This window comes from Scleropages formosus, chromosome 22 (assembly GCF_900964775.1).
Source record: "Scleropages formosus chromosome 22, fSclFor1.1, whole genome shotgun sequence".
NCBI classification, from domain to species: domain Eukaryota; kingdom Metazoa; phylum Chordata; class Actinopteri; order Osteoglossiformes; family Osteoglossidae; genus Scleropages; species Scleropages formosus.
Window position 1 is genome coordinate 8,367,580 of NC_041827.1, and position 13,240 is coordinate 8,380,819.

General features: G+C 44.3%; 1 protein-coding gene across 1 annotated transcript; it reads right to left on the reverse strand.

The window, feature by feature from the left end:
* Window positions 1–227: 227 nt before the first annotated feature.
* Window positions 228–8,315, reverse strand: LOC108918575 (protein lifeguard 2-like). The gene is made up of 12 exons (XM_018725998.2): window positions 8,019–8,315; window positions 5,112–5,199; window positions 4,479–4,570; window positions 4,314–4,378; window positions 4,061–4,114; window positions 3,902–3,952; window positions 3,758–3,797; window positions 3,261–3,298; window positions 1,961–2,048; window positions 1,465–1,560; window positions 1,116–1,169; window positions 228–1,026 (listed from the first exon to the last, which is right to left on the reverse strand). Exons 1-12 carry the CDS (start codon window positions 8,031–8,033, stop codon window positions 877–879), a joined length of 831 nt encoding a protein of 276 aa, XP_018581514.2. The 5' UTR covers window positions 8,034–8,315; the 3' UTR covers window positions 228–876.
* Window positions 8,316–13,240: the final 4,925 nt, after the last annotated feature.

A 13,240-nucleotide genomic window follows, 5' to 3' on the forward strand; every position in this document is an offset into this window, starting at 1 on the left:
CACAGTGAAGTAGTCACACAAAAAGTAAAACTTTGTCTTACATTAACAAAATATAATTTCTGACACATTCTCATTTCAGGATGAAATCAGCTTTTGCCATATACTGTACATATGCATTAGAAAATCCAGCACTAGCTTCTTACAAACGCACAAAGCCATGACAAATATCTCCAAACTTCAACCACATCCAGATTTTCAGCATTTTTTGAAAGGCGATCATTCCCCTCTAAAGTTAACAAAAATCATTTTGCGCACTGCCCAGTTCAAACAATGCAGAACACACACGAGGTACTGTATAATTTGCATATACGGGACCTTTTCTCCAGCTTTGGAAATAAACAGTATCATCGTTGCCTGTAAGTAATTAGTATAGTTCACATCAGCTCTACGTACCTCCTAAATATTTCATTGTTTTTGTCACTTAATAATGTGAGTAATAAGGTTTAGAGGGTCAAGCAGTTTATCACAAGCAGTAATTTGAAGCTTTTGGGCATATTACGTTTTTATGAAAACTAAAAACTGCATCAAAACAAAGGAGCCTATATGTAATCTGATACAGTCGGTCAGCCGATGGAGCTGAACAATAAGCAGTAACTGGTGAACAGCGATTAAGTTCAGTACCGCTTCCAAATATGCTGTGAGGTTCATTTTTTACGTACGTCCTAATCCACTGGTTTCTTATGTACGAGAGGAACTACATTCTGGATCAACTACTAGAAATAAGGTGCGAAGGAGCATAGATTTAGCTTTAATCGAACATCAGTAGCATGGATGTGAGGTGGGATAGGGCTTTATGCCGGGTCTGATGTAAAATGGGTAACGTATAAAAAAACCGGAAATAACGAAACATCGGTATGTTGAAGTACCGGCTACAAATCAATTCCTCTCCGACCCAAAAAGCTGAAGGAAGAAAGAAAACATATAGATGATGTCCAGGTAAATGTTGAGTGTTGCAAAAATGTACTCCTCAGGACTGATAGTATGGCGCTTGTTCCCCATCAGTAACTGTGTGTCCAAAGCCAGGAACTGAAAGAAAAACGGGACAGTCAGTAGCATCAAACTAATTAGGCTGCCGATGAATGAAATCCAGCTTGATGTTTCGCAAGGGATCTTACCAGAGTAAAAAGTACTGCTCCCACTATGGCAAAGATGGCATGAAACCAGGGCACCTGTAAAGGATGTTGAAAGATTTCATTAAAAAGGTTAAGAGGCAGTTTCTCTAATAAGGGACATCTGATGGCCCTACCAGATTAACGCTGAAATGTAGGCAATCCTGATTTATTTTTACGAATACTGTGGCACCTAAAAATACTCAAAACTAAGTCTCACTAGATTATGAACCCTTGCCTCAACTGTATTTATTTCTATAGAGGCTGACAAATTGTAATCCCGGGTCCCGTCCACTTTCCTTGTTCATCCTTAAAGGACTGAGGTGAAACAGAAGGTGCCGGAGGGGGTACTTACATATCCCAAGGGGATAACAATGATCAGGAATAATCCAGAGTAGAGCAACACCGTACACAAGACGAAGAGCACTCCTTGGCAGGAGGTGAAGTCGATCTGCATACGGAAGAAGCACCTTTGTTAGATCGATTAGCCCTCACATGGGGCGCACATGGGGTTCATTTCATCATATTTGTGGAATTGCTGCTAAATGTCAAGAACCCTAGCTGGTGAGCTACTAATTTTACCGATTATGCTGGCTATTCAAGTCATTTTCAAACCTTTCCTCCGAGCAACGGGTCTAACGTTTGTTTGACAACCCGAACCATGTGGTTGTCGTTATTAAAAATTTGTTGGAGTCGTCAGGACACCATACGAACAAGCAAAGCTCATGATGGCGCCGCCACCTTTCCATCATGTGTCAGGACCCTTCTGGGTACTCTGCGGCGCTTCCACCGATCATTTGGAGCTCAGGGGAACTGAAGGAGCCACACTTGTTTGAAGCAACTTCACTCACCTTTGTCTGGAAGCTAAAGACTGTGACAGAGAGACAGACCAGAGCAGTGATGCCCAAGCAGATCACAACAGACTTGGTGTTGTAAAAACTGTTTGGAAGAAACAGACAGAGATTTTATTTACGGGATGAAGCTGAAGATACGTAACCGTCCCCTCTCATACCACAAGAGCACTGGCTTTCATTTTTAGCCATCATGGACCACTGTCCATCGCTGTCCATTTCTGGTTTTTCTTCCATTTGATCAGCTATTGATTTAATGCATCGCACTCTCACTGCCAGTTTTGTGCTAAAATAAATTTGTGTTATTTGACCCATACTTATAATAGTGAAAATAACAAATATATGCTCTACTTTAAAACGAGTTGGACAGGAGTGATTATTCAAACGAAACAATAACTGTGTGCATGGCAAGGAGGAGCGGGGAACCCAAACTAGCCCTCGTTTCTCTGTGTAAGTGAGGCTCAGTTTCTCTTTCCCTTGTTGCGCACACACACACACACACACACACACACAAACACAGAGTCAGTCGGATGTCTTCTTGGCTGCAGTCGAGTCTGGGTACATAGTGCTCTCCTCCGAATGCACTAGCTCACCCTAAGAAGCCTGCAGCCAGTAAAATGAAATGAACCAGGTGGCTTTCAGCCTGCACACCGGAGGAGTGTTGTTCCTGAGTTCACCCCTGCCAGGTCAGCATGAGAAGGAAACTGGCTTTGACTATTCAGGGATATGAAAGGGATTAAAAAAATAAACACTTTTTCATTCTTCGTCTCTCAGCTGTTTCGTAACTGACCCAAATGCGCTTGAATTTTCTCACATTTTAAGGAATGTTCACATGACATATTTTACTAGTGAAACGTACCAATTTGGGAGCACTTGATTGAAAGATTGTTTTCAGTCAACCGATCAACAGCTGAACCACGGTAAATCAGTTAGAAACCCACCGAGAGCGCAAATCGGTATAGGCAGTGATTAGTCCTGATGAGGCTTGAATGCCAGTGCTGTGGACACATTAAAAGGTTACTCTAGAAACTAGTGTGACTTTCTGTTATCCATCACCTTTAAACACCACGACCTCCTGCTAGAGCTAAGTCCGAACTGTGCGGAGCAGCGAATTTGATGCCGGCAGCCGTGCTACCATGCAAGAGAACACCGTGGAAATTTACCTGGAAACAAATGCCAACATGCAGGCCATGCTGAGAGTCTGATTTGAAGCAAGAGCGTGCAAACAGAACACAGACGAACAGAAGCAACAGTGAGGATCCGAACTGCAAGGGAACAGGTACAAGCAGCGAAAGGCTACCTGGATAGCATCGCTGTCATATAGGAGAGAGACAAAGTCTGCAACGGAAGATGTAGCGGTTAATCTACATGTACGACATGGACACAACTGTCAAGAATTCTCTCACACACACAGGAACTTGTGAACAGAAAAATAAGACATCGATCGTGCTTACAGAAGATAAACACACATATGACACCATGAGAACATAACTAGTGGGATGTACTGTATTTGGCCCGGAGATGAGTTGCACAATGCCTCCCTCTAGAAATAGGAATTAGTTTCTTTCTCAAAATGTCTTTATTTTAATTCAGACAGTATGTAAACAGTATGTATTTTTGTAAACGTCAGATGGTCAGAACAAAATGCTTCAAAATGGCATGTTGTGGACACTTTTTGTTCTATGACATTGACAAATGACTTTCCCATTTTTCACGCTGCTCCTATTGCAACTTCTAGCAACGGGAACATTTCTGATTCCTTCATAACACGCGTTTGCTTCTCTTCCTGATACTCACAAAGATGGCCAGGAGAATCAGGTTCCATGGAAACTTCCTCCTGTAGGGAAGGTGCAGACATTGTAATTGCAGAAGATATGTTCATGTGGAGCACTCCATCAAGATGACCTCCAGACCTCAAAGTCTACGGTAGACTCCACCCACCTTGGAGCAGTGCAGCAGGAAAGCGTTAGGTAGGTGGCAATGAAAATGGCGCTGTGGGGAAGTAAAACGAGTCAGGTGGATATCAGCAAGGGCTGGAAAAGAGTTTATCTCCTTTGTAATAATGTATTATTTCAATAATAAAGGCTATTGTCCACTTACTAAGATGCCCAGTACCAGCCAGGGTTGGCCTGGATGCAGATCTTCACTGGCTCACTGGGAAAGCGGAGAAAGTTACACAGTGAGTAGACAAACTCAATGTCCCAAGTATCAAATTGAAACAGGAAAAGCTTTTGGAATCCTAACAAATCAGAATTACTTATACACACACTGAGGCCAGAAGGGATTTTTACCCATTAACTGCTTTTAAAGTCAGTTTCAGAGACAGATGAAGGGGAGTGATGGGCAAACTCACCAGAATGTAAAAAGAGCTACAATAGCCACCATGACAAAGAGCTGGATCATCAAGATGGAGTAAACCTGCAAGGGTGTACGAGAAGAAGAGAAAATGCGCACAGAGAACGGAAGTATTCGCCATTTCTGAGAGGTCGGAAGGGGCGTCGATCTCGCGCGTGAATACCTTACGGATGAACATGCGACGGATGTTTTTGTCCTCCCAGGTGAATTCGGTGAGCACCTCTCCTTCATCAAAACTATGACATGGGCTGGAGCCTGGCGAGAGATCACATGGTTTGATGATACTACAGGAAAAGGAATGTCTCGTCACCCTCCCTTTAACCTGTTTTAGTCCTTTAGTTAACTGAACCTAACCCTAACCCTAACCCAAGCTCCAGGACAGCTGGGAGCGTAGTGGTTAGTGCTGCTGCTGCCTTTGGACCCAAAGGGTTCCAGGTTTGAGTCTTACCTCCAGTTGTAGTACCCTTGTGCAAAATACTTACCCCGAATTGTTCCAGCAAAAGGGGCCCTGCTGTGTAAATGGGTAAATAAGCGTAGCTCTCTTAATGTTGTAAGTCACCTTGGAGAACAGTGTCAGCTAGATGAATGAATATAAATTTAAAAGCAACAATTTTTATGTAGAAACCTTCCTCACATATTGGAACTGGAGTTTCTTAAGGACTACAGAAGAAAATGTAAAAAAACACAGAAAAAGAGTGGTCATTACTGAAAATGTGCTATTTAACCGGAATATTACTGTCATTTTGTCCTGAAAGGGTAGGAGACAACTTTTCACATGATGCCCTCATCCCAATACCTGTAGTTGCTTCTTCATAGCTTGGTGGAGATTCTGGTACAGCCCCACCTCCTTGGGCCCCACTAGGAGTCTTACTTGCCAAAGAGATCTAAAAACACAAACAATACAATCCCTTCTATCAGAATTTTTTTCCATTATTGCCAGATCTGGACACGTAAATCTGTAACGGCAGTTAAAGACATTAACGTTTTATTATATGTACATTTTATTTTGAATTACCCTTATTTAAGTGAAAAAATTAACGCAATTATAACACTGTTTAGATCACAATTAAAGTGAAAATTCTTAGTAAATCTCAACACAGCATACTGTAAATATTCCAGTAAGATTAGAGTAGGGTAGCCTATTTCAACAAATAACATATGTAATGAAAATGGATGAAAATCAGATTTCTCTTCTAAGACTGAGCAGAACTGCACAAACAGCATCGTCGAATGTCACACGACACTTTGTTTACAGTGAATCACGCAGCAAAGCTTCTGCGCAGTCAGGAGTCTCCAGTTTGAAGACGTGCGGGTCGCTAGAATATGCTGGGATTTCAGGGGAAAATGTTTATTTCAAAAAACTCTGCTGAGACACACTACAACAGTGACCTGCAGGAACAGAGGTGGCTTTTGGCATTACCATACTTGTGAATAAACATGAATAAATACACAAATATAGATAAACGCAACAGTGTACACTGAAGTATAAACAGAAACGACACATTTATAGCAGGAAGTGAGTGAACAGAGAAATTTAGCATCAGTCACACAGTACAAAAAACATAATATAATACTGTATATATATACACACACACACACAGGCTGAAACCACTTGCCCTGAGTGGGGTCGTGGCGAACCGGAGCCTAACCCGGAAACTCAGGGCATAAGGCCAGAGGGGGTGGGGACACACCCAGGACGGGACGCCAGTCCATTGCAAGGCACCCCAAGCGGGACTCGAACTCCAGACCAACCAGAGAGCAGGACCCGGTCCAACCCACTGCGCCACTGTGCCCCCCAATATAATATAATATAATATGTGGGGGGCACACGCACATTTCCAGAACCTCTCGTTCCATACAGGGTCGCAGGGAACCAGAGCCTAACCCGGCAACTCAGGGCGTAAGGCTGGAGGGGGAGGGGACACACCCAGGACGGGACGCCAGTCCGTCGCAAGGCACCCCAAGCGGGACTCGAACCCCAGACCCACCGGAGAGCAGGACTCAGTCCAACCCACTGCGACACCACACCCCCCTAATATAATATAATATAATATACACACACACATTTTCAGAACCACATGTCCCATACGGGGTTGCGAGGAACCGGAGCCTACCCCGTAACACAGGGCGTATGGCCAGAAGGGGAGGGGACACACCCAGGACGGGACGCCAGTCCGCCGCAAGGTACCCCAAGCGGGACTCGAACCGCAGACCCACCAGAGAGGAGGACCTGGTCCAACCCACTGCACCACCGTGCCACCGCGCCACCGCACCCCATAATATACTATAATATAATATAAAATAAAAGCCTTATGTCTTGTTTGTTTTCGGACTGCATTCTCCTATTCAGTTACAGTTTGCAGTGGGAAAAGGACATTAACTTTTTTTTTCTCTTGCTAATTTATATTCATGCCATCACTCTGCCAACACATGAATACTGATTAAAAAGAGTTTCACTTAAGAAAATTGGTCTTTGAAGCTTCCAGGGTAAGAGCATGAAGCAAGTGAATATAATTTTTAGTGACAAAATCAATGCTCAGGGTAATTTAACTGGAGAAGCACTTATGGATGAAATGGGATTTGTATGGCAGTCTACCAAACTGGACACCATCCAAGAGACACCACACATACAAAAGTAAATTATGTCAGCCTTGGGATGAGTTAAAAAGGTCAAAGGGTGTTTCCAGGTATTTGGACTGCGCTCTTTATAATAGACAAGCCTGGTGGGTGGATCCAAAAAAAATGAATAAAGATTTTGCTCTTTGAGTAGAATTATAAGTATTTTTTTCTATCTTGGACCCAGACAGATTGCCTTTTTTCTCTGTTGCCTTTCAGCTGGAAGTTTTGTTTTGTTCCTTCTTTCCGTGGCCAGTTGGCTTACCTAACAGCTTTAATAATTAATAATGTTCTTGGAATGTTTTAATGTATAACCAGCCTTTTCTTTATATTATGCCCGTGATCCCTTGTTCAGCGCTGTGTCGCTGTTTGAGAGTGCGCTCTATAAAAATACATTGAATTGACCCGAGTATTGCCTAAAGCACAGTGAAAATCAGAGTGCGCAGCTTAACCTGTTTCCCACATTACTCGTGTTACTTCAAAGAGTACAGACTTAATACTGTTTGATATATGCAATTCGATTTATTTTTATAGCGCGCTCTTCCCACGCAGTGAAACAGAACGTTATAATAGAGGCGTGAGGCAAGAAAAGCAAAAAGCAAAACAACACAAGAATGCCACTAAATGACGTTTGGCATATAGTTTCAGGCTGTGCTGAATTAGCGCGTATATTTACTTTTTAACATCCCCCTCATTAGGAAGACGAAGTCAAAGATATGATCCTATAACTTCTGGTTGGAACCCTTTACAGAGCAGATTTTTTTAGCAGCTGCAATCACAGCGCAACTGGACCCGTTACGTAACTGAAGAATGAATAACGTAGGAGAGAATAACAAAACGCAATGATATTTTTATTGAGATCCAACCGAAAAACGTGCAATTATGATCATGCCTCTGACCAAATCTTGCCCGAACATGTCACCCCTCCCCCAAAATTGATGCAAGCCAAGCCACTCACTGTTACTGAAAGACTGTATTTCACATGTTTTCACCACACATGTCTCTTCTTGGCCTTTCGATGATGAGGGAACCGCTGTAGGAGCACTGCACCCCCCAACCTGACAGCCCCTTCCAGAGAGAACCTTACCTTTCCCTGAGTCATGGCTGCGTCTGAAATTCCTCCTTTTTGGCTTCCAAACAGTTGATCACCTCTGGATTATGGGGCTCGCTCTTCTCCTCCTGATGTGATTCGCTCTCCTTCGCTCCTTCAGTCCTTAAGCGCTCGCTGCCGTCGGTGGAGAAGCTGTGTTCTGCTGCCGTTTGTTGTTCTCTGTTGAGAAAAAAAATAACCCTTGGGCTTTTGCTCAGATTAAACCCACCCTTTATACTGCACTAGTAGGTTAATCCTGCACCGGAGCAGGTCTCTCCTCCTCCTCCTCCTCCCCCTCCCTTCCTCAGAAACAGACATTCGAGCAACATCCAGGTACAGCAGCAGCCATAGGAGAGCCTGGAGTGTACCACTCTCCTCTGAAGGTGGGGATGCCGTGTCTGTATCCGTCACACGAGCGTGATCACTGATGCGACCAGTTCCAGATGGTTCCAGATTTATTGTGGTACAGCCAGGCTGGAGAGGATGAGGGTGGGCTGACACTCACGTTATGTAACAAAGCAAACCAAGTGTGCAAGACTGAAGGCTATTGAGACACATGAATGTCACTCAATGAACGCACGTAAACACGGCTCATTTGGTGTTAGTGTATCCGCCATTCTCTAATTCCATTGTATAAACACTGTTACCACTTCTTAGATTTACATTTATTTATTTAGCAGATGCTTCTCTCCAAAGTGACTTCCAAAGAACTCTATGTAGTGTTATGAGCCCACACACCTTATTTACCACGGTGGCTTACACTGCTGGATACACTACTTACACTGGGTCACTCATCCATACATCAGGGAACACACTCTCTCTGTCACACACACTATGGGTGAATCTGAACAGCATGTCTTTGGACTGTGGGAGGAAACCAGAGCGCCCGGAGGAAGCCCACACAGACACGGGGAGAACATGCAAACTCTACAAAGACTGAGCAAGGATCGAACCCACGTTCTCGTGCACCACCCAGGCGCTGTAAAACAGCAGCACTACTTGCTGTACCACTGTGCTGCTCACTGTTTGCTTATTTCTCCAACAGAGAATAGTTACATTCTGTGTTTAAGATGAGCGAGGCCATGTTTTCAGGAAAAACAGTTATTCAATTTGGGAATTTAGTACATTGTACTATTGTTTAGGGGGATGCGGTGCTGCAGTGGGCTTGGCTGGGTAGCACCGTGGCAGGTCTGGGGTTCGAGTCCTGCTTGGGGTGCCATGTGGCAGACTGGCATCCCGTCCTGTATGTGCCCCCCCTCCAGCCGTATGACCTGTGTTGCCGAGTTAGGCTCCGGTTCGCCGCGACCCCGTATGGGACAAGTGGTTTCAGACTGTGTGTGTGTGTGTGTGTGTGTATATATACTAACTACTACTATTTCAATGGTAACTTGCAATATTACTGGTATGCACTGTACAGCCAAATTTAGATAGTGCCATTAAAACGTGCATAATATGTACATATTACACAATGTGAAGGACATAAATTAGAATTAGTGGAGGTTATTGATAAACCTGAGTGTCACTTGGAATTCTTACGATTAAGAAAAGCCACAATTCTGTTTTCTAGTATAAAATCAATGTTCTGCTAATAACTATGAGTCATGCCTACAACTGTGACTTAAGAACTTAGATTTTGTAACGTGTTGTTTTGTGATGGGGGTTAAGTGAGGCTAAAATAGCTTAGGACTTTAAGGAAACACTCTGAGCTTCTTAAGCTGCTTAAGTAACACGTTCTCATAAAAAGCATTATTTCCCCTCTTGATCTGTGAACATAAGAGGACAAAGTGAGAAGATTGTAGAATTACACACTAACTGGGTGATTCCTTTCTTCTGGGGAAGACTTCAGCACATACTGTATAGGTGACCATTCGCGGTCCTGTTCCCAAGTGTCCCTCAGTGCGCCAAAAGAGTCAGTAGCAGCACTTGGTAAAACAGTGTATAATACAGGCATCATGGCCCTGGAGCTCTCTGGTCTACTGTAATAGGCTGTTTCTCCACTTCAGCTCGTGTGTGTGTGTGTGTGTGTGTGTGTGTGTGTGTGTGTGTGTGTGTGTGGTCCCTTCTCCTTTCCTAGGGCTGCAGTAAAAACATGTAGGTATAGGTACATACAGGAGTCTGTATTGAGTGGGTCAGAATAATGAATGACACTTTATTAATGTACTAATACATGTAATACCATGTTTGTATTGATGCGAAAATGATGCAATTTAGTGGCGGCACAGCGAGTAGCGCTGCTGTTTCACAGCACCTGGGTGGTGCGAGAGGATGTGGGTTTGATCCCTGCTCAGCCTGTATGGAGTTTGCATGTTCTCCCCATGTCTGTGTGGGTTTCTTCTGGGTGCTCTGGTTTCCTCCCTCAGTCCAAAGACATGCTGTTCAGGTTCACCCAGAGTGAGTGTGTTCCACTGATGTATGGATGAGTGACCCAGTGTAAGTAGTGTATCTAGCAGTGTAAGTCACCACGGTGAATAAGGTGCGTGGGCTCATAACACTACGTAGAGTTCATTAGAAGTCACTTTGGAGAAAAGTATCTGCTAAATGCATAAATGTAATGTACTTAATCCCAGAGGGGAATCTGCAGTAAAATCATGTAGTTTCATGTAGAAATTTACAGCAGTATATAAAGTACTTACTGTATATAGTAAGACATAGCAAATATTTAAATAAATAAAAAAGAAGTAAAAACATAAAATGGGAAGTCAAGTGGAAAGATAAATGTAAAAAAATAACAGGAAAGCCATGTCCCCAAAGGGCCCTTCAGACCGTTTCTGGAGCGCAGTGTCAGGAAGCGAAGACCTGCTCTGAGGGCAGAATCGATTCATAATAAAAGTCCTTTCGGAAGCGGCTAAATTGTCAAGCACACGAACGGCATAATGTTGAGTTATTCACAAAAGTGGACCAGTTTTCCTAAAACAAATTCCCACATTCGCTCGATCGTTCCGGTGCACTTCACCAATATCGCACTATAGCATGAGCTCAGAGCCCAACACCACACTGCGCCCCCTAGTGGTGAGGAGCTCGCCAGTGGGCGTCGAACCCTTCTGTCTTCTGACCGACTCTCCGTCTCGCACTCGTCGGAGTGCAATAAATGGAATTAAATTAAACAACTGGAGTACATTAAAATACATTCAAATATTATCAATGACGGGGGTGCGGTGGCGCAGTGGGTTGGACCGCAGTCCTGCTCTCCGGTGGGTCTGGGGTTCAAGTCCCGCTTGGGGTGCCTTGCGGCGGACTGGCGTCCCGTCCTGGGTGTGTCCCCTTCCCCCTCCGGCCTTACGCCCTGTGTTACCGGGTAGGCTCCGGTTCCCCGTGACCCCGTAAGGGTCAAGCGGTTCTGAGAATGTGTGTGTGTGTGTGTGTATTATCAATGACGTAGGGGGGCGCGGTGGCGCAGTGGGTTGGACCACGGTCCTATTCTCCAGTGGGTCTGGGGTTCGAGTCCCGCTTGGGGTGCCTTGCGACGGACTGGCGTCCCGTCCTGGGTGTGTCCCCTTCCCCCTCCGGCCTTACGCCCTGTGTTGCTGGGTAGGCTCCGGTTCCCCGTGACCCCGTATGGGACAAGCGGTTCTGAAAATGTGTGTGTGTGTATTATCAATGACTACTCTGGAAAAAATGACAGCTGGTTGAATAATGGTGACAACTTCCACCTTTCGGACCCAAAGGTCGCAGGTTCGAATCCCACCTCTTGCTGTAGTACCTTCTTCAAGGTGTGTCAATCTGTGTCGACCGCACGTTTGCGGTTCGACAGGAGACCCGTGAAACTGAACATTTTTGATTTTTTTGAATGGCTGAAGGAACACTGTTACCCCAAGCTTGTATCCTCACACATTCCCAGAATTCATGCATAAAATCGTGTGGAAAATCTTCACAGCCGAAGCGTAGCCGAGACGTCCCTGGAGATGTCCTGTGCGGATGGATGTACTGGAATGAACTTCAGTTCTGTTCTTGGATGCTGCTGGAGGTGCAGGCAGGGGAGGCTTTAGCACATATAGAAAACCATTCATCCAGGCTGAAAGACAAGCCAAGGACACACTCCCATGTCTCCCTCACTGCGTCATAAGACCAGATGCTTTTCAAACAGTATATAACGCAGAAATTGTGCTTCTGGAACTTCCTGGAGAGGTGGTCCGGTTTTCCACTTACCTCTCTCTCTAGTTCACTCTTTTTTATTGAACTTTATGTATCGGCGACTACGACTCACCGCAGTAGCTGCAGTTGTAAGAAATCTCTTGTATTAGTTACATCAAAGTTATTTCTTAGATAGTTGAAACTTACAGCGACCAAATATGATATAGCCGTCATCACCCAAGACATCCGTTCCCAGAGCCTCATTTGTCTGAGTGTCGGGGGGATCTCGGTTAATGGCAACAAGAGACCACAGTCACAGTGCAGGTTAGATCCCCAGATCTCTCAATACCCCTTTAAACTCAGACAGAGTGGGCGCCTCTAACCTTTCAGGTCCTGCATTCAGCCTCGACAATCCAGTTTTCGATTTCTCCACTTTTTTCTAGACCCTAAACAACGGTTGAGATTGTCTATATTTCAGCGATGACGTCTGCAAGCTGAGCTTCTAAAGCACTAATTTGGTCAGACATCTCTTTATAATACTCGTTTGGCAAGGTATATGTTTCACGCATTCAGCTTTAGGGATAAATGCCAATATTTATTGAAGGGTTGTACGGTAGATTCCCCTATAACCTGTACGACAGAATTCAGAGCTTCGCATTAAAGTGCAAACGAAAATGAGAAAGTTGGGTATCCGAATGAGCGAAGACCATTAGCAACCAAGTGCTGCTCTCAATCCTACAATCCCTGTCAATATCCCAGTTTCCAAGCAGTGTATTGACATGTAACTCGAGGCAAACTTTTTACCCCGTTCCTCCTGATAATCATATCCATTGGCTACAAGAAAACATTACATTTTGGAGAAACACTGAGATGGAAGAACTGCACTACGGAGGTCTGAAACAATGCCGCCATGCACTGATCCGCCTTGCTGCCCACTTCCGAATTTTTGCACGGTTCTCCAGTATTTTCCACAGCGACAATGGGCAGGTAGGTTGGAGGTTAGAGAGACCACCTTGGACTCAAAGAAGCCAAATATGAGTCTCACCTCTTGCTGTCATACTCTTGTGCAAGGTTCTTAGCTTGAGTTGTTCCCGTAAAAATAAAAATGATCCAGTTGTATAACTGTGTAAATGACCGTAAATTGCTTC

Coding starts and splice junctions, on each gene's coding strand:
- LOC108918575 (XM_018725998.2), bottom strand. Junction 4,115..4,313: donor GTAGCTCTTTTTACATTCTG/GTGAGTTTGCCC, acceptor CCGCTTTCCCAG/TGAGCCAGTGAAGATCTGCA. Junction 1,027..1,115: donor GAGCAGTACTTTTTACTCTG/GTAAGATCCCTT, acceptor TTTTTCTTTCAG/TTCCTGGCTTTGGACACACA.